Raw genomic sequence first — 26,752 nt, forward strand, 5'->3', positions numbered from 1 at the left:
GCCTAAAGGCGTGATTAAAGGTGTCTTCAGCCAGGACACGCGGGAGCGTGATATCCCATAGTACATATGTTGTACCTCGTTCCTCTCCTTCAGGGAACAGTAGTTATATGCATAACATTACGTTTTATAATGTGTCCTGTCTGGCTGTGTGGCACTCAGAATTGTTGTCTGAGTGTCAAGATAAGGCCCAATAGATTTGTTTTCACAAGCGGAGCATTATGACTTTTGTCATGACGTTCCCCTTGGTATATGAAACTGCATTAGAAATTGCTTGGTGATTTTTTTAATTGTAATGGCACAAAGACGAGAGAGAGAAAAAAGTCGAGTAGAAGAAAAGGAAAAGAAAAAAAACGAGGTAAAACAAGTCAACATCCTTGAAATCTGCCTCGAGACCTGTGAAAAGAGAAAACAAAACAGAGAATCCACAACAACAAACAGCAAATGCAGTATATAATAATAGTTATAACTTCAATGGAAATTACACAGTACAAGTTAATAAAAGAAGGTATTTAGTGACAACCACAGCCCAACTGAGAGTGTATCTGACAGACACCTGAATCTAGATACCTGTGTGTGTGATCTGATGCCTTCGCTGACCTCCGTACAGCTGGTTTGTTTCTTCTGAGACATTTGGGCTTCATAGAGCTGTCCCAATTTGTCAGATTTGTCATGTTTCTTCTTGAGCTTGAAGCCCTCAGACCATGTTTCATCATAGGTCTGGAGAATTCAGGACAGATCATCTTTAGGGAGTAAAATCAGTTGAAGATCTTTTGCATTTCTTCTGTATTAGAAAACTGCCTTTTTCTCATCCTGATGAGTGCAAAAAGAAAAAAAAGTCTAAAATGTTGTAAAGTATAAAGACTTGCATGATATTGGGACATTATTTACTATTGTGAATAATTTAAGTTTCTGAGCTGATTCATCACTGAGAGGTAAATATTTCTCATATTTACCGGTTTATTTGTTTTTTGTCTCATTCATCCTTTCTCTTAAATTCATATTCATCAAAAATACAAGTATGCAGAATACTTGTTGCCAGTTCACCTAAATAAATGTAAATTGTCCCATTACATGTTTATATTTACATTACAAGCTTGCCAGTCTTTTGTTCTCCATGTACCAAAAAGTGACACCATTTTAAATGAAGCATATTAAAAATATTTATGTAAAAATTTCAGTTTCAACGTTTCTCATCAAGGCTGCAGAGTTTAAATGTCTTTTTTATATTTTTATTCTTTTTGATTTGTATTTTAAACAGCATTACTATGTTGTGAGTGCGTGCCTTTCTCGGAAATATCTTGTAATACAAATGGAGAAAAGATTCAATTTGAGATTTAATGTAGTTTATATTTTATATGTGACTTATATTTGTTAAAGTAATCTTTGAGCAAAGCAAATGGTTTTGTTAGTTTAACAACAAATATGAAACATGACAAGACTTCCCATTGGTATATTATAGTTATATTAAGCTGAAAAGTGAAGTAATATTCATTTAATCAATAAACCAGAGGAAGCATACAGACAAACAAAAACTTTATCAAAAATAACAAGACCATGGAAGGTGGAATTAAATCTTTTAAAAAAATAAAGCCTAAAATTGCTAGATATTTGAACATATGCTACAGGAGGTCATTACAAAGGACAGATTTGTGTACAATGTACACAACTGAACAAATAAAAAGTGAAATTACATTTAAGAATGTATAATTCTGTATTAATGTTATTAAGCTATAAACTCAATGCTGAGTTTCCCATCTCCCTTTTTATTTTTCCTAACATTTAAATCTTTATGTAAATAGTCAAGTTATTCCTTACATCATTGTTACATAGTGTTAGGTGTTAAAATAAAACAATCAAATAAAGATATGTGTTAAATCACAGCCACTATGTTGGAAAGCAGGGATAGGTCAGAGGTCAGAGGTCAAGATGGATTCTGAACTTTTCTTCAGAAACTAAACATAGACAATACTTTATAGTTGAGCTGTGAAACATAAAGAAATAATGTTTGTAGGAGGAAACATTGTAACTAAAGACCAGGGTTATTGTTAATGTTTACTGACTTTAAATAAACTCATGTTTTAAACAGTTTCTGAGGTTTAATATCTACACTTTGATCTCCTCCTCCTCCTCCGATAAGGCGTACGATGCTTTGTGGCTTTTGTAAAAACCCGGAGAAGTCTTGTTGCTGCCCGACCTTGTTCCCCTTGTGAAGGAACCTCCACCGTAATGACGAGCCAGAACATCAGCTGCCCTCTGGAACCTCTCTGCCTCCATCACAGGTTCCTCTCTGTGTGGAGACCCAGAGGACACGTCAGGTGTCCTTACAGTCCTCCTGTCCTTCTCTGGCTCTGTCCTGTTAAAGCTCCCCTTTCCGTTCAAGTTGTGTCTGAACGACTCGCTGAACATGGAAGAGTTGGGTGAACTCACTGTAGGAGTCTGCACAGGCGTCTCTGTCAGAGAGCTGTCGTCATCATCTTCCTCTTCCTCCTCTTCCTCACCTGCAGCCTGGCTGTGATTGGACATTAGAAGGGAGCTTGCGTTGTCAATCAAACTGAACACCTCAGTCATTAGAGAAGGTCCGAGGTCAACCGTGAACGAAGTGAGGGAGTCTGAGCGAGTCCGAGCGCTGCTGTCATTGTCAAGGGAAGACGGTTTCCAGGTGTCATCATCATGAAACTGTCTTTCAAGACGAGAGAGGCGAGGCAGAGTGACGAATCCTGAATGCACACCTGGAAACAGTAAAAGAAAGCATAACAAGTCACTGAAATGATGTGAATTAGAACATCTTTACAGCTGCTGACTGGGGAGATCCAGATAAACCAGGAATAATATGATGGTCTTGGTTCTCAAACTGTGGTACTCAGGATCCCTCTAGTGGTACTCAGAATAAATGTTAGTATCAATTGTTTCCAACTTCAAAAACAAGTGACTTAACCATCACAAGATGAACTGGAATGTAAAGCTAAAAAGTAAAGTTAATCAAAAAGAAGATGAGCAATTCAAGCAAAGTACAAATCTTGACTCTAACTGGAAACTGCTACAAATGAACAAAAACTGCAGTCCATTGTTGTCAGGCAGAAACCTCCTAGTTCCAAAAATGCAACTTTTCAGAAGATAAAATAAAACTGTCTGTTTTTAAAATAAATAAACTGAGTGGTCAGAGTTTGTACTTTGTCTGTGTATATAATTAGGTAATTGAGCATAAAACTGAAGATGCATTGATTCTTGTGTAAACAAAAAAACTGTACTTATGGAAACCAGCTCTGTTTTTAGCAGAAATACAGCTTTTTTACGGCATATTCCTTAATACCATTGAGGTAAAAAGGTTTAATTCAAAAACTCTTTTTAAAACTTTTCATTTTTTTACTCATCCATAAAATTACACACAAATGTTAACTGAAACCAAAAGAAATGCAAAAACATGAAAACAGGTTTGTGCCCAACAGCCATGAATGAAAAACATTTTAAGAACCCCTGTGGAACTAAAGTGGGCGATGGTTACCCAGTGTCATTTTAGCTAATTAAGTAGCACCAGTAAGGTCTCTGTAGAACCTGCAGGGAACAAATAGTCCTGAAGCTAGACCCCACAATTTAGGTTTTTAGTTTTTAGGAGGGCGTCTAGATCACAAGAAAAAGGTGTTAACTTTGTGAGCCCTGCAGCATTAAATTAAAGTGCTTCATACCACATTCAGTCATTCACCCGTCCACACCATGACTGTAAGCTACACTGTAGCCACAGCTGCCCTGGGGCAGGCTGACAGAAGTGAGGCTGCCATCACACCAGCACCACCAAACCTCTGACCACCACCAGTAGGCAAGATAGGTAAAGTGTCTTGCCCAAGGACACAATGGCTGAGACAGATGGAGCAGGGGTTTGAACCAGCAACCCTTCGGTTACAGGATGAGCCATTACCTCCTGAGCGACTGCTGCCCCAAAATCATAATACTTTGATTTACCCCATGCCCCTAATGAACAAAAACTTTTTAAAGTATAGAATAAAGTTGAAGTTACTCAAGCTTGTGTTCCTTAACTTCATTTTGTCATTTGTTTAATCAAATTAGAATAGTATTTCTTCTCCTTTTCTCAGCTGGGACCCCCACAATGAGCATGAAAGATCTGGCGATGGTTTAACGCCAGGTACCCTTACTGTTGCAACCTGGACTCAAACCTGCAGCCTCAGGATTATGAGACCGTGGCACTGACCACTGATCTACAACACCCTAAATTAGAACAGCATTTTCATGCTAAATATTATTTAAAAAAGATACAAGATGGCTACCATTTTAAAAGTTGCAAAACAGAGAAGGAATTTGATGTAATTACTCCTATTACTATTATATTTTCTTTTATCAAGTTTGTATTCAGTTGTTGTGGAGCAGAAGAGTAAGACAGCTGTGTTTCTGGTATTTTTTCTCATCAATTAATGCAAGAACCATGTGATCAGACCAGGGTTAGAAGTTTTGCAAGTATGCTTGTTTATATTAATAAAATTTGTGTTTTTTTATGTTTGGATTTGATTTCAAAATCAGCACAAAATAAATCAAATTCCATATATATCATGTTTGCAACTCCAGCTTTGCCTTCTGGTTGTTTCAAAAAATATCTGATCAGAACATTTTAAGAGTGTTTGAGGCAACAGCATACTTTTTTCAGAAACTAAATACAGTGCCAATATGTTTCAAGGAAGAAAGAACTAAAAATGTAAAATTTTCTTCAGCAATTCAGCTGCTTCACCAGCAGGTGGTGGTGTGTATCAACCAAAAAAGAGTTTTGTCATTAATATATAGTGTTAAAACATCTTATTCTGAATGTTAAAACTGCTCATCAGTAGGTAAATTGTGTGTGTGTGTGGGGGGGGGGGAGTTAGATTTAAAATGGGAAGAAAATATAGAAATTTCTGAGAGAAAACACAATCTACCAATATAACTGCGTATAAAAATCGTTTTGCAGAGTACTGTTTAATACTTAAACCTGTACAGTTGTAGATTAGGGTAACGATGGGTTCATATAAAACTTAATAAAGACAAGACTCAGTAATAAAAAAATACAATTATCCCCAAGTGTCCGAATCTACTATGCTAGATTTACATCACTCCAACTGGGCAAATTCCTTTTGTATTAGATAATAAATCTGATCCAGGATGGGGAATTTCCAGCCCCTATACACACATCTGCCTGACAGGCTTTGATTGGTGAGCAGATACTACAAATAGTGGGTTTCTGCTTGTTCGTTCAGGTCAACACAGGAACGTGGAGATGAGGAAATACCCAGTAAGTATCTTTCTGCTGGTAAAAGCCAGCTGTGGGTGTTTGTGTTTATAGATCTAATTGTGTACAGGTGTTGTCAAGGTGATCCCACATGACTCCGAGGAAGCCTGGGTGTTTGCTGGTTGTCTTGGAGGAATGTGGGAAAGATGAACAAAAAAGAGGGTTCTTTGGTTTCTGTTTATGTCTGTATTGACATTTATAGTCCTGCTTTCACCAAGTTTTCTGCAGAACAAATAGTCAGTAAAGAGATCCTAATATTGGAATGCACTGTCTAAATAGGTTCAACTTCTTTGGTCTTAAATAACTTTTATAGTCGTTTTTTAGAAGTTCCCTCTTTAACTTAAATTTCAGCCATTTTTTGTAGTACCTAATATGCTGTTATTTCAAATAAGTAAGTACTTTTGGCTGCTACCTTCTACAGGGGTCGCCACAGTGAGCAAACTTCCATGAAGAATTTGGCTTTTGGGATGCCCTTCCTGCCACAACCGGGGCTCAAACCTGCAACCTCAGGATTTCAAGACCCCAGCCCTGACCACCAAGCTACCACAGACCCAGTGCTGTTGTTTCAACTGATCAGTAATAAATTTCACTTTCTGGAACACCAATACTTTCTTGTGATCAGTACTCAATGAAGATACAGTATAATGTTCACAGTATGAGGAGGATGATAAAAGTTCTGCTGAAAGAAGGTATTGAGCAAAGTATCAAAGTCCAAAAAGGTTTGGCCAGACCTGTTGACACACAGTCATTTGCAAAAGTCTTGAGTCATCCCTCTTTTATATATATATGTATATAAATTTGTCTTTTTTTTTAAGAAGTCAGACTTTGTTGTAATCTTTTAAAGTCATATTGCTCAATAGTCCTTTAGGTTTTCTGAAAGTCTTTCAAAAGTTTTTATTTTTATTTATTTGTTTTACTTTTAATTCTTTTTTTTACTCCCACTTTTCTCCAAGTCCAGTATATTATAACTTTTAAAAGATCATTCTGTGCTGTTGTTTAACCCTCTGGGCACATGTGTCGCAGAACTGCAACAGGTACATCATCAGAATAAACAGGTCATTAAGACATCTAACTGAGTCTGACAGTCTTTTAGCTGGTAGGTCAAGACCTGCCTTACTCTCTGTAGGTACTTGGTTGTGGTTGACTTCTTTGCTGCTTCATCCTGGTTGCCATTTGTCTGCGGTATACCAAGGTACTTGCAGCTGTCCAGGACATCTGCAATGTTGCCTTCATGTAGTTCAACCCCTTCAGTTGTGATCACCTTGCTTCTGTTGGACACCATTCGGCTGCACTTATCAAGTCAGAATGACATACCAATGCCCTTGCTGTATATCCTGGTAAGGTGGATCAGTGAGTCGATGTCTTGCTCACTTTTGGCATACAGCTTGATGTCATCCATGTAGAGGAGGAGACTGATGACTGTTCTACTTTGGAACCAGTATCCATAACCACTCTTTGCAATCATCTGACTGAGGGGGTTCAGGCCCATGCTGAACAGGAGTGTTTCATTCACAGTCCAACCACAAATAAGCAGGAAAAAATGCATGGATGGATGGATGGATGGATGGATGCCAAACATAACAAAGTTTGACATAAAATGAACTTCAGCACCAACAAGGTGATTCTCAAATAGCAATTAACCAAATATTTGACATACAGTCAATTATCACCTGAATTATGACACGTCTTAGTTCTTTGATGTTTTTTTTTTCTTTCTTACAGACATGACTTTGAGATACTATTCATGTTCTTTTGCCTTCTACTTGTGTAGTTTTTCAGCTTTTTAAGTACACTACATATTATAAGGGTCAGCATCTAAAACTGATAAACTGAAAATGAGTGGAAAAGCAGCCATGGTATAAAAAAAAAACAAAAATTGAAAAACCTTCAGAAAGCACAAGGATCTACTGATCAAGACCACTTTAAAAAGTTAGAAAAAAGTCTGGCTGCTCCTCAGAAGAAAAGAAATGTTTGCACAACACTGTTCATGCTGTTCATGTTTATAATGAACAGTTTTCATGCTTGAAGTTGATAGACTGATTTGATTTGTTTAGTTTGGACTGATCTGTGACACTGAAGATCATGCTTTATCATCTGCTTAAACCATCATGTTTGAGTATGATCACTACTTCCGAATTTTCTCTGCTCACTTTTAATGAAGATAATCTGCCTCTTAAGATGCTTTGCATGAATCCCACACTGGGGGTGATTATCTGTATTATCTCACCATATGTGCAGAAGGAATCATCTGTCGAGCTGATAGAACTGGGGAACAGCACCCTCTGCAGGCACCCGTTGGCAGAGTCTACGTTCAGCTGAGGCAGAGAGACAGCATTTTTAATGATGGGTGAGATGTCGGGCGGTGGGGATGACAAGTCTCGTGAACCCGCTCGAGGCCGGGGCCCAGAGGTCTTCCGCACGTGCCGAAAGGTGCGCGTGAAGAATCCGGTTGACTTTGAGCTGCTTGCTGAGTCTGGACTTCCTGGCTCCCTGTTCCCCCCGTAGTTGCTCAGGAAGGAAGTGTCGCCAAACACGTCCCCGCCGCGCCCGACGTGCATAGTGTGTCGGAAGTCGCCCAGCGGCGGGCTGATCATGTCCACTGAGAGGTCGCTCTTGAAGCGGCGTTTCCCCTGAGAGCCAGACATGAGGCCTTTAATCCCTGGCAGCTTTCCCAGACTCATTGTGGAAAAAGAGTTGTGTATTTTCCCTTTAAAGTGAACGAGACTGTCCGGACTCTGAGTGCATGTCAGTCAAGTTTAGAATCCCGTCTGGCGTCCACTGAAAAACCAGAGAGAAAAAAAAAAGGATCAAATGCCTGGACAGTGGGGACAGAAAACACAAATATGCGGTTGTATAAAATCCACTCTTCATACAGTCACAGCCAGATATTCCTCTACCACAGTTTCTCTTCATGATCTGCACTAGAAGATGTCAGGAAAGATCAAGAGCCTCCCGTGTTTCTGTTCACATCCCTTTCTCTCTTCTCTGCACGTCTTACCAACGTGATCTAACTCTCTCCAAGGGTGCAGCAGGAGCTTTCAATCACGACAAAACCACAAAGAGGAGAAATTACAAGGCCATACGTGGTTTCCTCTGGTTACCACAATCCATGTGGTTGCAGGGTTTGGGGCTGACTGGGCACTGGGTATATTTGGTTCAGTGAATGACTGCCCAGACATGCAAAACTCCCAACCACATGTGTAAATACACTGAAATGTGTTTTCTTTCTTTACTGTTTTTTAAAAGTCAAATAGCTGTGGGACAAAAGCAATAAAAAAGACTTGTGTTTACAGTGCGCTCACTTTATTTTACATTGTTTTAGACATGAGGAGCCTAAACTTGTGTTTCACTTGCAGCCATAAGAGGATCACCTCACCAGGAAGCCCCTAATGAAACAAGACTGCGCTTGACCCTTTTACACAAACCTAAAATGATCTGTTTTCATGGTAAACAACAGCATTTTAAGGACTACACTGACACTGCTGCAGTTTTGAAGTTACTCCACAAAAAAATGCATAAATGAAAGACTCATTTTATAAGGGATTTTAGAGATGTTACTCAGCTCCCTGTGGTTTTGCTTCCCTTACGTTCAAATTATAAAGACCTTTTCTATTAGTCAGTAATTTCTTTCCTTATGTAATTTCCATATTATTGATTTTTCACAGGTTTCTGTGATTTCCAATTTATCTTATGCTTTAAAAAATAAAAGAACACTGACAAAACACAGAGTGAGCACTGTTACTTACTATCAGTGAGGGTAGATCACAACCCAAGACGATCTTATCTGATGACTAGTCCTCAGAAACCAAGCTGAAAAGACAGGAACCTGCAGTCATGCAGCGTCTCCCTCTAAAGACAGTTTATCCATGTGTGTGGCACCGCACTGTCCATAGAACATCCTGTCTCCAAGCCTGTCCCCTTTGTTCTCGGTTCACTGGTTCTCCTGCATCAAAGATGCGAGTCCTCAGGCAATCAGAGCTTTCAAAAAGTTGGGAAAAGAAGTCCGACACGCTCTTAATGAGGGCAATAAAGTGAAGCGTCGTAATCCCGCAACTGTTTTGTCTGCGTCGTTCTGGAAGAACGACAAATCTCCTGCAGGATTGTCCATGGACTGGATTAGCTGCTAATCGCCTCTGTCGTCCCTCCCTCCCTCTTTGACTCCTCCACTTGGTCTCTGCCTTCTTCAATCTACTTAGTTCTTCGGTGTTTTCCAGGTGGTGGCAGGGGGCCTCTGTTTTCATTCAGTTCACTTGAGGCCAGCTAAAAACCAGACAGAGAACGATGTGAGTGGTATAGTAGACCAAAGAAAGATAGAATTCAGGCACAGACAAACACGTTAAGTAAATAAGACTTTGGTCTGACTTATTCTATGTCTTGAAGAGTCTGGGACAGAATCTGATCAATTAAACAAGACTTTTCTGGGAGTTTAAGTAATTCTCTGTCTCTCCTGTCAACTCTAACACTATTAGGTACTCTGGAGTTAAGTTGAATTCAGCAATAAGATAATCTACAAAAAAAGCTTACAACTGACAGTCGTTAAAACTTCTTTGCGATTGAATCTGATGTGACTGTAAAACGTGTCATCATTTTATCTACTATAGTGTACATTAGAGTAACATGGTCAAACACATTTATTCTCTAGTTTACAACCACAAAAAGCAGCACTAAGCTCCAACACGTGACCTATAGAGTTGGATTAGTGTCACAGGCTGCAGGAGTTACAATATGGAGGCGGCGGCCAGACCAAGGTTTAATTGCGGTATAACAACTTCCAGATTCCCTGCTCCGTAACTTTCAGCTAATCCAGTTTTTTTTTTCCAGGGCTGTCTGTCAACCATTGTAATAAAATCAAGGCGATGAAAAACAGAGAAGTAGAATCAAGCATGACCGACTTGGGGATCATTATTTACACAAAGAAGGACTATAGATGGATTTTAGATGCAAACTACAAACTTCTGACCTCATAGGTCTGTTACTCATGGCTTAAGAGTGTGATTAAGGCTTTCAGGCCATGAAAAGGTGAGCGACAGATAAACAGAAAGACTCGCTGTCATTTCCAAGACAGACAGCTTTCCGCTCTTTAAAGATTCATGAATATTTTCACAAATCAATGTAAAATCTGCATTTAGGCAAATAAGGGTGCTAGTGAATAAAGATTTAAGCACCTTCATTCATTTTTTTCCATTTCTGTCACAAATCTTGATTTGCAACTCCTCTCGCAGCTTTGGAAAAACCCATGCAAACGCATCAAAACATGCAGTTTTATCAGAAATAGTGTGGTGTGACTTTTTGCAGTTGTACAGTGCAGACAAAATTAGCACAAAAAAAGAGGAAAAATGTCCACATGCACATGCAAAATGAATGAGAAAACCTAACCTTCTTATGAGCTCACATTACTGAACTGATGTTTTGATATCTTTCATGGTTTTTACACAATCATAGTTTAAGTTTTATGATTTTTTTTAGCTTTTATCCCAAAATATTCAACTTAGAGTGCAATGATGTCACACATTAACGTCCAAACTTTCCAAACTTTTCTTTACTCCCACAAACTAGACTTCTGATATATCTTACAGATCAAAACATAATCATTTTTATGTTCTATCACCCTGTGTATCTGATTCCTGTAGGATTTATGGTTTTCTCTCAAATCCCTGCAGGGGGCAAAGTGCACAAATCTTCATTCTCAGGACTTCCATTGCATCTGACCTCTGAAAAGTTTTCTCTTCTAAACTGGATGGGAAAAATTTACTTAACTTGTCATATTTCCAACATAAAATGCCGTAGACACATTAAAACTGATATGTGTGACAGACAATTCAGCAGCTTCAGAAGCTTCAGGAGTTTTTGCATAGTGACTTTTTGTTTGTGGCCTAATTTCTAGTCTGTGTATCTGCCTGCTTCTCTTATTATTAAACGTGCTGTTAGGGAGCGAGAGACACAGCTCTGTGGTTACTATGGCGACCTTAATGAGCCGCAGGTAGCAGCTTAATCATCTTTTTTGACTTTGGCTCTCTTTACTCTTCTTAAGCATATACATTTTGTCATCTTAAATTATTGCAAAATAAACATCTCAAGTTACAATTGGGCTTTATAGAAGAAAACTGATGTATGTTAGAATTTCAAGCAGCAGCTGAATTGGCACCCTTTAAAAATAAAATTAAGAAATTTTCTCATTCTCGTTTGAATAATTCACAAGTTTTCACCGTATAATCAACACGTCTGTTACTTCTAAATCATTCAACCCTCATTTCAACTCTGTGTGATTTTCTTCTTCCCTCCTGATTTTGTGAGCCGTAAACTCACCATAACTGCTCATGTCAAGAGTATTACCAGCACGCAAAGTCACTTTGGGAACTTCATTCCCCCAAATTGGCCTTGTTAGGAACACACAGAAACACACTGAGGTCTGTTAAACATGGTGTTTATCTCTAAACTCTACCTACAGGCATCTATAGACAAGCCTGTTTCTCATAAGCTGTCTGACTCACTGCAGACATGGAGGTTGTAATGGGAATGGCGTGCATGGAGGGAAATAAACATGGACGGCATCTATTACGGCCATCGTATAAAAGATCTGAAGAAGCTGATGGGAAACACATTTTTACCTTCTGTCTGTGTGTTTCTATTCTTCTAGCCCTTATATTATTTTTTTTATCTCTGTCTTCAATCAGTCTTTCTATGTTTTATTTCTGTTCTTACCCCTGTCACAAAACCACACTTCACCTTTCTGTCTTTCTCGCTGCTGCAAGCATATTTACTGTTTTAGTCAAACATCTGGCACTACAGAGCTGCAGAATGGGGCTCTGCACACGTTTGAGGAATGGCTCAATGACAGTGCCTCAGAGAGAGGTAAATCTATGCATTTACTGGGCAGAGAAAACAGAAACAGGTCTGTGTCACAGTGAGCCAGCTCTGAGGCTATTTCCTCTACTGAACCAGGGACCCATCGTTCTGCAGAGCTCAGCACCACCAAGCTGTGGTTGAGGTCAGAACAACCTAACTGTTACCATAGGTCAAAAATATAACATGCATTCAGTATACAGCAACGTGGCAAGTTCACTTTCTATCCTGCCTGGCCCTTATACGGTGGGTTGCAAATGTATCCAGACCTCCTTACCATTTGTTTTGTTTTGTTGCCTTTAAACTTGAAATTTAAATTAATTTTCAACTTGATTCTAAGTAATACATCCACATGACATAATACAGATTATTGCAGTTAAATGGGGGGGATAACAGTTTTAAATACCTCCTCAAAAATATTACATTGAAAAGCTGTGCGTTCATATCCATTCACGCCGAATGCCATGAAATCTAAGTGTGAAATGATCTCAGTATATAGTCACTTGTTCTACAGGTGAATCAACTCCAGTGCAACACCTCTAAGTAGTTCAGGCTACCCTCAAGCTAAAGGCAACAAGAAGACCAAGTGACTCTCCACACAGGTCAGAGACAAAGTTGTGGAAAAGTAAAGAAAAAAAAGAAAAGCCAAACCCCGAACATCCCACAGAGCACCATTAAATCCATAAATAAAAGCTGAAAACAGGATGCCATCACAGCAAACCTGCAAAGAGATGGTCGATCACCAAAACTCACAAACCAGGAACAGAGGGCATTACATGAAAAGAAGCCAAGAGATCAAAAATTATCCTAGAGCTGGGCAGCTCTTCTGCAGAAAGGAAGTACCTGTCCATTATAGACTGCACACTGCACAGAGTTTGGTTTTAAAGAAGAGTTGCCCAGAAAAATAAAAGGCTTAAAGAAAAGGCAGACCATTTGGAATTTGTCGGAAATTATTTTGGAGACTCCCCAGACATGTCAGCCACATACACACACTCAGGTTTTCTGTTTTGTTTTTTATATCATAGTTTTTGTTTGTTTCACAAAATAATTTTATATCCCACTGTAAGAGATTAAATGTGTTTCTTCCTTGTATGCACTCAGATGATGATGATGTATGAGTGATATGACGAAGGTGTCAGATCTGAAGTGTTACTTCTAAATGAACTTCCTATTTCCTCTCACTGAAGTTTTCTTTGATGATCTACTGAGTCAACAACACAGCTCACAAGAAAAAAATAATAATAGAACAACAGACATCCACAGTGTCCTATTTCACAATGCACAAATACTATAAAAAAAAACACTCCAGAACAACAGCAAACAGCAAACAGATCAGTCTTTAAGGGTTGACTGATTGCAAAAGTGAATATTTTATCTATCCCCCCCAAAAAAAATTATCTTTAAGTTGTGCAACAAACAAGGGTTCACATATCTTGTTTTAGAATAAAAACACAAGGTTGTGGTGGTCCTTCATGCAGTCATTCATTTTCCATACCCACTTGATCCTGCTCCGTGTTGTGGAAAGCTTTCTCCAGCCAACAGTCCAGAGGTCATTAGGCAGGAGGTCACTAGTCCAGATGGACGAGACTGGCACCTATTATTGTTCACACCTAGTGACAATTTGGACATTTAACCCAACATGCATGTTTTTGGACTGTGGTAAGAAACCAGAGTATCCAGAGAAAACCCACACATGCAATAGGAAAACATGCAAACGCCACACAGAAAAGTGTGAACTCAGGACCTTGCTCCAGGGCACCAGTGCTAACCAACCAGTTCGTGGTATATGGTAGTGGTGCTCCTTTGCGCAATCTGTGCTTTGAAATTTCATGCATTTATGTGTTGTATTATTTTCATGTCTTTTTAGAATTTGTTCGATCGGGGATGAGACGATATAACAAGCTAAGCAAGCTATAACAACTCCTAAATGAACCAGCTGACCAGCAGTTTTTAACCACACATCTCTAACCAGCTGCCAGTACAATGGTCTGAGATCTGGAACAAATGTTTCTCGTTGTTCTATAATTCTGCAGAACACTGTCCAATTTATATTTGTTTCTTTTATGTAGTTTTTTATTTTAGAGTCAAAGCCAGGTATTGCACTATAGTTATAAAACAAAAATCCCCACTGGATTGATGAGAAGTAATGCTGTCATGCCACAGGCTGAATTTAGTTAAACTGCATGTTTGGGGGAAGCTGTCCTTTTATAACATTTGCTATTTGCAAAAAATACTGGTGGAGGTATTTTTCTAAATGCAACGTGAGCTGTTTTTTAACATTTGAATCCTGGTTACAGAGTAGCTACAGACAGCCTGTATAAAGTCGTTAAAAACACGCAGAGGTTTTACGCACAGAGACGCACTCGGACGTCACACAAAGACAAAGCAGCAGAACATCCTGCGACTTTTACAGCCCACGCATCAAGATCAAACCGCATTCGGAACGAGTTCTGCCCAGACTTACCTGCAAATAACCTCCGATCGCAGCGTCTTCTCGCAACAACCTGTTTTCTTCGTCATCCTACGCGGTTCGCGGCGCGCACCGACACTTTCCGCTCGGACAGGAACTTTTCTGCTTCGCTGCAGCAGAGATTCACTCTTTACTCTGAGCTTCTGGTGAGACAAGTGAGCTGGAAGAGGATGGAGAGAAGAGAGAGGAGGAGGTGGGTGGACCCCCACAGGCGTCAGGGACTACATATTAATGAGCGTTAAAATAATATGCTGCATGGTTAAATGTAAAGAACTGTGCAGTCAGGGGGAGAGTGCTTCAAGGCGATGCAAAAAAAAAAAAAACCAACAAAAAAAAAACAAGCTATATTTGCAGCAAATGCAATAGAACATGAACTTTCCATTCAAATGAGACCCGAGAATTGCAGAAATAACAACATCCTGACCTGAGGTCATGAAAGGGAGCAACGTGAGCACATTCTGTCACTCTGAGGCCTCCAATAATAAACCACTGTGACTCTTCCCACACTGATCTGCCTCTGTGTGTGCTTGTGTTTCTGAGCTAAATGTGTCTTTTGTTTTTTGTATTTTTTGTCTTCTTGCTTTTTTTTTGTTTGTGTGTTTAGTGTGAGGAGCCTTTTGGTGTCTGAACTCATGATCCTGGATCTTCTCTGATGTTAATAAAGCTTTGGACATTGAATTTGACCTTTTTTTGCTCCTTCAGCACAGTTTCCTCAGACTTACATGGCTGTCATCTACGTTTTTGTCAGTATTTTCTCTCTTCATTGCATTCTGAACAAAAATGCTTCCATTGCCACACTTTTACAGTGATAGCTCAGATTAGTTCTGTTGAAAGCTTAATAATATCTTACCTGCTGTAGATAAATCTTTGAATGACCTCAGTTTAGAGAAGCAGAGTTTAATTCTGACTGGACTAACAAGCTAACAGCTAGTGTGAGTGGAGTCAAAACCAAAGTAGATAGATGTCATCTTAAAACAACCCTAACATCAAAAAAATGCTAAACGACTCGTGCAAACATTATTTTATAAACATTTGATTCACTGTCACTTTCACATTACAGGTATTCTATCTGAAATTATGTATTACTGCAGTAAGTGCTCCAGGATGCACCAGAAGTGCCACGGCCAGCTGCTGCTGCTGCTGTTAGTGATTTCATATCACCAGAGTTCTATGTGAATAACCATGCAACGTGAAATAGAATGTAATGTAAGGTGGCCCTGAAGTGCAAACCATATCAACAAATCACTAAACATAAGATATCGCTGATTTGACAACAGCGCTTGTTTGGCTTTTGAACCTGTAAGTTATTCTGCCTGAAGCGCGTTTTTGAAATGTTACCAGTGACCCAAATGTAGCAGCTGCTATCCAAGAATATTTTTAATCAGGGCATCGTACGAGGTTATCCTGGACATGCTTTCAGGTTCAAAAGCAAAACGTGCCGTTGTCTAATCAGTGGTTCATGTTTCCTACTGTTACCTACCTCTTCCAGTAGGTTAATGTTGCTGTGTTTCTTAATTTGTAGTTGTGTTTAGGGATTTGTTGATGTGGTTTGTACTTCAGGGCCACCACAGTAATATGAAACTTCATAAAATAGCGTTTGAATGAACCACTGTGAAATATTTGACCTTCGAGTTGTAAGATAATAATTGTTATTAATTGCTTATAACCTTTCCATGGACTCTAACTTCTAAAGATGTGAAATATAGCTTTAAATGGGCATTGATGCAAATTTTTGCTCCTGTAATCTGTTTTTAGATGTATTTTTAGTATTTGGTTGGTTTTTTGTTTTGTTTGTTGCAAAAGAAAACCTGCATTGGGAACAATTACATGTTGATCTTCAATTTAACAGACTTACTTAAACTTCACAACAGTTTAAGAGAAATGCTGCCTCAGATCTGCAGCCCAGTTAGTTGGATTTATGTTCACATCAGAAACATTTCCTCTTCATTCGATAAAGTCTAAAAAAACCTGGTGAATCGTTTTTCATTTGTTACTCATTAAAGCATGGTCAAAAATGTATTTCTTCATATACTTCTTAAAAAAATAAATTAAAAAATCTAGTCTGTTGTTTCACTTACATCTAGTGGAGGAAGCGTTAATAGCTGCACCAGCTGTTGCATCCTGGGAAACAATCTTTTAAAGGGCTGAAGATTCCTTTAGATGAACAAAATCCCAGCGGTTTGAGCCAACAAAGACAAACGAGTATCCTATGACATGTGGAAAAGTGAAGCAAGTGGAAGTTTGGAAAGAATTAATCGTTTGAAGGTTGAGATTAAAGATAAGATGGAGCTGAGTGGAAACAGGAGAAGATGCTGCAGACATGAGGCTGTCAGCTCTGAGCATGCAGAAAAGAAGGGGTAGAAGAGAAGCAGATGTGAGGGGAGCAAATATGAGAAGGCGCGCGCGTGGGGGGGGTTCATCATGGCTGTGTGAATCTGGGAGGGTGAGCTCCTGTCGACGAGTATCAGATGCTTTCTGATGAGCAGGGAGGGCAAGAGAAGACAGGGCTGAATAACAGGAAGTCAAACATCAAACTAAGCCATCAGCTTGAGAATAGTTTTTGTCTCCACGAAGGACTGTTTAAGATAATATTTTGCTCCTTGTTGCATATTAGAGTTATTATTGGAAACATATCCAGCATGGATAAAAGAGGACCACCAAAACAAAACTATACGCTAAAAAAAGAAGAGGAGGCAGAGAGATGGGAGGAGAGAGGGTATCCTGGTTCAACAGGATGAGGGTTTCAGCCAGGTTTTCTCCACAGGAAATGACTTTCTCACAAATCAGACACAAAGCCAAGAAGCTTAAACCTCTCCTCTTATGCTCTAAACTCCACACAGTGTTTACTACTTCATTATACACAAACCTTGTTCAGTATTAACGTAACAAAAATCATCAAATTAGATCTGATTAAGTATTAAAGACTGAAGTACAGCCGCCTCTGGCTTCTGCTTAACCATGAAACCCAATCAGTGTATTTGATGAAGCTTAATCAGGAAAGGGGGAGGGGGTCATTTTAAAGAGGAAAAGACTGATGTGATGAGTCTGACATAGAAATACATGAAAGAAACAGATCATTTTGCTTTTCTTTGAACTGCAGTCTGTTTTCTTTGGTTCTGACCTGCAGGAGGCTGAGGTGCTTTCAAGGACATGTTAAGAAAACAGGAAACAGAAAGAAAAAAAACACACTACAACACTAAGTTCTGTCGTTTTGTTTTTAGATACTTTGAATTACTTCAAGACACACGAGTTTTTAGAATATGACTTGTGACCCAAAACAGTAGTTCTGTTTTTTACTTCTATTCTGTGGCTGTTTTATATAGTTTATTTTTCTCAGGCAGAGATTTGTTTACTGTTTTTAGTAGACAATTTTAATACAATATTAAAATGCAATATTAAATCAAGGATCTCTAAGTAACTTAAGTAGGTTAAGTTTTGTTTCCCTGAACATGTGAACTTCTTGCGTAGAAATTATTTAAAATTCAATGTTTTAAGATATTGATCGTGTCCAGTAAGTATTAATCAGTCCTGCACATCAGTACAACTGAAAGACCAAAAGCTCTTTCATTTTTGGAGTGTTTTAAATTAGAAACTGCTTATTTTACAATGTAACCACTGGATTTGGATCACAATTTAAAATGTGTCAATTACAAACAGTTTTAAATTTTCTTTCTAACAATTATCCATGAAAAAGAATTTTGATTCTCTTGAGATTTTGCTCACAGGCAGCTGTTTTGGGATTTTCTTACAGAATTTAGGTTTATGATTAAAAACTTGTGCTTCCTTCTTTGATAGCAGGCTTAAAATGGCAAAATAAGCACAAACCATGACATTCCCACTACCATATTTCACATGTTTGGATTACATTTAAAGCTCCATATAGGTCTCTTCCTGACTCCAAACCTAGCAGTTAGATAGGACTTTGTAAGAAGCAGCATAAATGAATAATTTCTTCATCCTGCTACAGAAACAGCTCTCAAAGGTCACAGAAAACATTCAGGTTCAGGAACAAGTGAACACCAGTTCAGATCTTACAGACTGTTAGAAACCAGCTTTTTAATGACGTTTTTATGCTGTATCACAAGTCCTGACTTTCTTCTTGTGCAATCTGTCTGAGAGTGGATTCTTAAGGTCCAAATTCTAGATGATTAAGCTACTTTCTCTAGTCTGTGGATAATGAATTTCTTGTGTTTTCTGAGGTTAGTTTATCCTTCAAAACATTTCCAGAAATACAAATTGTGTAAATTTGACTTTTTCCCAAACAGAGTTGTGAAAATCAGGCTTTTGTTCTGGAAAATAACTATGGCGCCCACTCCAATTCACAATTTTCAGACACTGTTTGGGCTTTTTTCAAATGAAGAATTTCTGAAATTTAGAACGAAGAATTCATTATTTTCAGATATTAATGTCATTTGTCTGAATTTCAACCTTTTAATTTGCAAAAGTGTGAAAGACAAAAATCAAAGCAGTACAAAAAGTGCACAAATGCACAACGTGTAAGAAACTTTGTTGCTAAGAGTGATGGCTTAAAAGTAAATTGATTACATCTGTGCTGGATGGTAGCTATCAGGACAACATACTGCATGAAGCAACAAAGAATCTCCGTCATTATCAAGAGTCTTAAAAGACTTTTTTTTTAAAAAGCAAATTTGAGTGAATATTAAGCAAACACTGATCAGAACATGTTCATTACGAGGAGCTATAAAGTGTCAACCCTTTGTCTGCATTACGTCTCGCTGAGGAGATGATGACAGCAAGAAGTTAGTGAGGAATAAAAGCAGGCATTGTATTCTCAGACAGAGTCACTGATACTGAGCTCAATATGGAAACAATGCAGAGTCTAAATATTGCTTTGGGGTTATAAACAAAACAAAATAGCTTCCTGGAATTCTAATGACTAACCCGCATGCCAAAGTTAGAAGTCACATACTTTATTGTTATTCTTTTAAAGAAGCTAAATTGTCCTTAAGTTGTTGATTATGTTGAAGCCAGAAACAGGGATTTGAAACCCAGGGGAATACGATCCAGCAGCGGGTGAGACTTGTGGAAGATAAAGGGACAGCGTACAAAGTAAATAAGCAGGGGCTGACAGAGACCGTACAATACACAGAAAAAATAACTACTCCAGATTTTTTGAAGTGGGGTTTTGTGCAAAGGTTATGAACAATTAATATCTTACTTGTTGTAGATAGCACTTACCTCAGTTTTCCATTTAAAGATCTGAACTATCCCTTTAAATGCACACCTAAACACTCTTGAGACCAGAACTGTTTTGCTTACCATTAGTGCTTTATCGCTGTGTCTGAGCCTGATTCTGTTTAAGGGCAACCTTCGGTTTGTGGTTTGCAGAGAAGCATTTTTTTAACACAGTCTATCTGGAAACTGATGTGTGGCATTTGGACAAAGTCTGTGTCTGCCGTTGGAAATGTGTGGTGGCGCTCAGATTTAAACGCTCGCGTTCCACCCTGCAATTCAGACGTCAAGAAAAAAAACCTCAGTGTCCTAGAAGGAGCGCGACAGGAAGAGCAGCAGGGAAGGGGAGCAGTTTCCACCGCCAACACGCAGAATAATGTTTGTGTGTGGAGACTTGTCTGCGTCGGTGTATCTAAACGTGACAAACACAGACTTGAGGGAGCACAGGCGGTCGCTCAGTGATGAGTGATGGCTAACACTCGGTGCTGAATTGAAGCTTTAGCACCGAGCTACATGCTGTGTACATTTGTGGTTTAGTTCCAGTTGTGTGCATCTGTTTTCAGAACTTGTCCGCATTATTTGGTTTCAGGATCTAAGCAAAAAGCCTGTCAGAGTTCATTTGTCTTTTGTGTGATTTTATATGCAAACATGCTGACAATGAACGATGGCTTCCTATTGTTGCAAAATTGCAAGAAAAACAAAAAGGCTTGAGAAAAAAAAGCTTGGGTAACGCCCCAGTTAGCATTATATAAACTTCTGGATGTAACCGAACTTTATGCAACCAGCTAAGAGTATTTTATTCTGATTTGGGGAGTGTTTTCTCATCTTTCCTGCAGAAATTTTTTAAATTCTGTCTTTTTTTGAGGTTTATACACAGACTTTCCACAACGTTCAGAACCAAAGACTGTAGGGGTCATGACGGGGTCTTTTCTCTTTAAGAGCGTCTATTGTGGATTTTGAGGTCTACGTGGGATCATTATTCTGTTATGGAAACCATCCTCGAGTAACAATTAGTGTAACATTTATTTCCAAGATTTGCTCACATTTGATTTGACTCATATAATCCACCCATCTGTGAAATGTTTCCTTTGCTGTTTGCTGCAACACAAACTCGAGGCTTGGGTAATACACCTCATGGACTTACAACTGACGAGGTGTTTTGTGAAACCACACACCCTACTTTCTCCAAAATACCTTTGGTTGACTTGTCAAAATGCGTCAGTCTAGTTTGGATATTGTTTAGCAATTTCAGAATTTGCGACAGAAATGCAGAAAAGTTATTTTCTTCTAATGACTCTTCCGTCATTCATTGTGCAGGTGTGGCTGCACTAAAACAAATCCCCATATCGAATGAGTCATCTTAAGGGTATTTTGCAATCAAACAGGAGTTAAAGTTTGTTTTTTTATCTGACAGCAAACCTTTCTCTGACAAAGCTTCATTATGCTTCAAGGTAAATGGTAAATGGATGGTACTTATATAGCACCTTTCTAGCCAACCAGGCTACTCAAAGTGCTTTACAACACAATCAGTCCTCATTTATCCATCCACACACATTCATACAGCACTCTACTACATCTGTACAAAGTTAATCTGAATTAATCATTCTTATTTATTTCTCCATGGCATAAACCGAAGGAGCTGTTACCTAAAAGCATTTGCCTACCTTCTTCCAGCCTTCCCCTGCTTTGTGATCGTGATTTATTTCAGTTTTTAGAGTCCTGCTCGTCTGATTGGATAAGCTCTTGTCTGCTGATTGTTGACACAAGGTTTGAAGAGCCAAAGTATTTATAAAGTTTGGAAATTTCCTCACCTGGTCTTTTCTAACAGTGACTGTGAACAAACCACAAAGCTAAGAAGCTAATTAAGGAATTAAAAGATCTTGGAGGTCAGGTCTCCTGTGTTGGCCAAGCTGTTCTCTTTTCCCCTTTAGTTGCTGTTGAATCTCAGGTCTCTAAAAGGTTTCACTTTAAATTAATCATTTTCTCAGATCAGTTTTTTCTACATATTTTTAACAGTCTGGTGCCCGTAGTTTTACATGCTACAGTGGGGATAGTTTTTATGAAGTGTGCTCTGATCAGACTCAGGATTCAGCCTCATTGTTTGTGACTGTATAGTCTACTTTATCATCTGCTAATTTAAGAAAAATTAGTGTTTCAGTTCAAGTTCATTCAGTGGCAAATAAACACCGCTTGGCTCTTACTTTGGGTTTGTGTACTTCCAAGATTTTGTTTGCTTTGTCAAGAATTGTTCTCTGTTTCCGCTGATATTCTGATGTCACTGATGTTGATCGAATGTTAAACAGGAAACTGCGCAACATTACTGTGGGATCTTTAGGAGCTCTCATCAGGCCTCGCTACTGTTCCTGAGAAAACAGAGTCAGCTCCATTCAAGATGAACTACTAATTGACAGCTAATTGACCTCATCCAACACAAAAATAGCGTTGACTCAGCCAATTTTTTTTTTTTACAACTATTGAGCTAAATCTTTGTGTTGTCGTAGCTGAGCAACATTCCCAACACATACTCAGAGCGCTACACACGGCACAATATTTTTGCTAAAAACTTTGGCACTAACTGTTGGCATCAACCTTGTCTGTCTGTTAGCAAAATATCTCATGAACCACAAAATGAATTTTATTGAAACTCTTAGAAAGTACTCAGTGGATGTGCCTTTACAACTGATTAACTTTTGGAGTCCACTCATTTTAAGATGACCGCAACAGCTAATTGACATTAGCCAACACAAAAAAAGGCTATAACTCAGAGAGTTTTACAAAAATTGAGCCAAAACCTGGTGTGGCAGTGGCTGAAAGTAAATGTCAACGCATTCTCAGAGCGCTAAAACATCTTGCAAGGATCTCACAGTATTGCATGACATTGCTCATACCATCATTTCCAAGATTTGATGGCTATAACTGTGTCCCTCTCAACATAAGATTATGTTAGTTTAAATATATGCATTAAAATGCAGCAGGCCTTCAAAGACTGCAGGGCCTTTATTTCATTCCAAGATTCTGAACAGAAGTGAAAGCTACAGTCCCAATGTCGTGCCTGCAGAGGAAACATAAATCACTTGTCAGATTTAAATTCTCAATTACTTATGCCTCCATCATTCTCTTTTTCTGCCTCTGTTTTCCAAAAAGAAAAAAAAAAAAAGAAGCATTCTTTGTGAAGACAAAGGAGTGATTCTGTGCAGTCGCCAGGCATGAGTCATAGATGGAGCCACGGGGGGTCAGCTGGTTGCATGAGGAGCCGGGCCTGTTGTGCTCTGAGCGGGAACAGAGTGGAACAAAACATGGGATAAAAGCAACAGACACTGGCTCGGTTTAATCTGTGGAATTCACTATTCGTCATCTTCTTTATGACCTTTTAGTTGCAGGGAAGCTCTAAAAATTTTAATTCCCCCTCAGAGAGTCAACTGTGATAATCACACAGATATAAAATTCTGTTTTGCAGATATAGATTCAATTTCCACCTTATGTATGTTGTGTTAATGAAAGCAGTGGAAGTGATGCAGTCCGCTGCTATAGGATGCAATCATGAGGCTACATCTCTTTAATCCTGATCCTCCATTGGTTTGATTAATTTAAACAAATTTTAACTCTACAGCTTGTTTATGACGTTATGAAGTTAAAACTATATGTATGAAGAGAACTTTAAAAAAAATTTCTGAACCTTTGTCTATTTGTGTCCAACCAAACCGTTACAGTGTCCCACATTCCAGGATGAGCAAACCGTGCGGTCCAGTGCCGATATCAATAGTTTCTCTGTGTCGCCGTCACCTCAGAGACAGAAACAGGAATGCTCATCCACCGACTCCCCCCCCTTTTTACAGACACTACTGGAGGATGGACCGGTCTTCCTGCTAGGGGAAGGACAGTCAAGCAGAGAGTGGGGAAAAACTAAAAAGAAGAAGAAAATGAGAGCAGGCAACAATAAGGGCACACTGATGCATATCCTGATTTTGTGAGTGTTGATAAAAGTGAATGAACAGAAAAAAAAAAAGAAATTAAGATTTGCTGTGAGCAGTCTCTATGTGGCCCTGCGATGGACTTGCGACCTGTCCAGGGTGTCCCCTGCCTCTCGCACAGTGACTGCTGGGGATAGGCACCAGCTCCCCGCGACCCGGAATGGAGAAGCGGGTAAAGAAAATGGATGGATGGATGGATTTGCTGTGAGCATCCTTTGCCTTTAAAACAGCATCAGTTCTTTAAGCGTACTTGAACAAAGTCAAAGACTATGGAGAATTACCAAACCGATGATAATGATTATACTTTACACATATAGGTACAAACACACTCAGTAACTGAAACAGAAACAACTAGAAGAGGAGCAGTCAAGCTCAGCCACCAAGGTGAGGCTGAGGAGGACAGTTTCCTGTCACAAGATAGCTGAACTACATCTGCGAGGTCTCTCCCAGGTACAGATTTCACGTTTCAGCCTGTGGCGTTCAAACTCTTTTGAACAAGCACAAAGAAACAGGAAACATTTGTGACCACAGATGCAGTCCCAGATAAAAGACACATCCTGATTACTTCACTTTGAAATCATAACGTGTCCATTAGAGCCATCAGTTCAGAACTGTCAGAAACCTGTTGATGTCTGACTGGTTTCATATTTATTCTGCAGCAGGAGAACAATCTTAAAAGTACAGCCAATGCCATTAAGAACTATCTAACTACTGATGAGGTTAGTTCTTTGAGAAGTTTGGACCAGCTGACCTGCTGAGCTTTATGTCTGCAAGTACAAGAAGTGATGCTATTTTGAAGTCACATCAAAGTCACATCAAACATTGGTTTGATTTTAATGTTGTGCATTCGCTCTGCATTGTTAATGTTAATCATTCAAAATAAACAATTGTAATGATTTTACTTTGCAGCAGCATCCCCCCACCCAATCTGCTGTTAACCTTCACTCAGTTCTGCATATCATAAGCAAATACCTGCTATAAATTTGATACCACGTCTCTTCAGTAAGTGCTTTAAGCTTTTACTGTTATTTTAAATCAGGTCTCCCCAATCAGAGGCCCTGTTTATTCTGGATAGGCCCACAGACGAAGGATAGCCTGATGTTTCCTGTCCACATTCCAATAAAAAGGACACATTCATCTGCCAGCACTACTTCCTGTCTGTGTTATTACTGTAGCAATAAAACATGCCATCCCCTCTACCCAATTCTGAACGAGTTGGAATGTTGGGTAAAATGTAAATATAAACAGAATTTGATGCTTTGCTAATTACATATTTTATTCACAATAAAATATACTAAACAAATCAAAAGTTTAAAATAAGAAATTGTTTAAAATAAGAAACTATTTTGGGGGTAAACTAAGGTAAGTTTGAATTTTACGGCAGCAACACATCTCAAGAAGTAGTTCCAGGTCCATGTTTCCCTCTGTGAATCCTCTCCTCTTCTTTTACCATCAGTCTGTAAACATCTATAAACTGAGGAGAGCAGCTGCTGGAGGTTTTAGAGGGAATGTTGTTCCATTCTGCTCTGATGGAGGATTCTAGCTGTTCAACAGACCTGGGTCTTCTTTGCCTGATTTTTTTGTTTCATGTTGCACCAAATGTTTTCTATAAGTGAGACATCTGAACTACAGGCAGGTCAGTTCAGCACCCAGACTCTTCTACTACAAAGCAAGAGAGACCTTCTCTGAAAATTGTCTGGATGGGAGCATATGTTGTTCTAAAACCTGTATGTACTTTTCTGCATTGATGGTGCCGTTCCAGATGTGGAAGCTGCCCATGCCAGAGGTACTAATGCACCCCCATACCATCAGAGAAGCAGGCTTTTGAACTGAGTGCTGATAACAGGCTGGATGGTCCCTCTCATGTCTAGTATGGCATCTGTGGTTTCCAAATAAAGTTTATAATTTTGTTTTGTCTGACCTTAGAAAAGTTGTCCACTTTGCTGCCATACATTTTAAATGATCTTTGGTCCAGAGGAGACAGCAGAGTTTCTAGATGGTGTTCACATGTGTCATCTTTCAGACTCGTCCTTCAAGCAGAGATTTTTACTAACCTCTGCCCATCTTTACTTACGTGAGAGTCAACCTCTAAAATGCTCTTTTTACACCCAGTCCTCTCACTGATCTGCTGCTAATAAACTTAATTAGTTGCAAAAAGCTCCTCCAGATGTTTCTTATTTGTACCACTTAGTTTTACAGCCTTTTGTTGCCCCATCCCAACTGTTTTGATTAGTGTTGTGTTATTCAAAATTACCTAACTTTTTCTGTTTATATATTTTTTTTTTTTGGAACAACATTGTGCATAAAAAAATAGTTATAAGATTTGTAAATAAAACCATTCAGTTTTTATTGACATTTTATACAACGTCCCTACTTTTTTAGAACTGGAGTTGTACTACTCTTAAGGATTTTAGTTACGTTATACCGTCACACAAACACAAACACTTTCAACGCTTTTGTTGACTGTGACTCAACACATTTCCACAGTTTAAAACATGTCTGAAATCGTATTTTGCCTTTAGTTACACTTTAATAAGTTCTGCAGACAGGCTTAAAGGTCGGCGGGTTTAAAAAGGAATCTGCCAGGGTGAAACTCTGAGTGGTTGTGTCGTAAAATGACAAATCAAACTTAATTTAGAAGCTCGTGTTGAGAAACCTGCTGTTTCCACCGTCGGCGAGAAACTCCTGTACGATGAGTCACAGCCTAGCACCAATGACTCATTCAGTCTTTAAGAATTCCCTGAAAGAACCTGCTTTCATCAACAAGCTCAGTGTTAAGCCAAAACCTGATCACATGGAGCACTCTGTAATAATTTATATAGCGTTACAACACGGGGCTGATTTAACTTTCTGAGTGGATAAGCTTTAGTCTAAAGCGCCATCTAGTGTTTGGGGACTCTGGAGCGGGAGATCCGTGCTCCCTTTTCCGATCCGCCCGGCCGTGCTAAGTGCTGACAGTGGGACAAACCTAGACTCCGAGAAGAAATGGATAATTCCCCCCCCCCC

The 26,752-nt window shown here is 39.0% G+C and overlaps 1 protein-coding gene across 2 annotated transcripts; it reads right to left on the minus strand.

The window, feature by feature from the left end:
- Positions 1-286: 286 nt before the first annotated feature.
- Positions 287-16,934, minus strand: cdc42ep1b (CDC42 effector protein (Rho GTPase binding) 1b). Of its 2 annotated transcripts, XM_017416544.3 has the most exons (5): positions 16,661-16,933; positions 14,577-14,742; positions 9,016-9,529; positions 7,497-8,047; positions 287-2,729 (listed from the first exon to the last, which is right to left on the minus strand). In XM_017416544.3, the coding sequence occupies exons 4-5, from the start codon at positions 7,948-7,950 to the stop codon at positions 2,104-2,106; spliced, it is 1,080 nt and encodes a 359-aa protein (XP_017272033.1). In that variant the 5' UTR covers positions 7,951-8,047; positions 9,016-9,529; positions 14,577-14,742; positions 16,661-16,933; the 3' UTR covers positions 287-2,103. The 2 variants fall into 2 exon arrangements, with proteins under 2 accessions (XP_017272033.1, XP_024861768.1); XM_025006000.2 differs by lacking the exon at positions 9,016-9,529 and having other exon boundaries at positions 16,661-16,934.
- Positions 16,935-26,752: the final 9,818 nt, after the last annotated feature.

Source organism: Kryptolebias marmoratus, linkage group LG12 (genome assembly GCF_001649575.2).
Source record: "Kryptolebias marmoratus isolate JLee-2015 linkage group LG12, ASM164957v2, whole genome shotgun sequence".
Classification (NCBI taxonomy): Eukaryota; Metazoa; Chordata; class Actinopteri; order Cyprinodontiformes; family Rivulidae; genus Kryptolebias; species Kryptolebias marmoratus.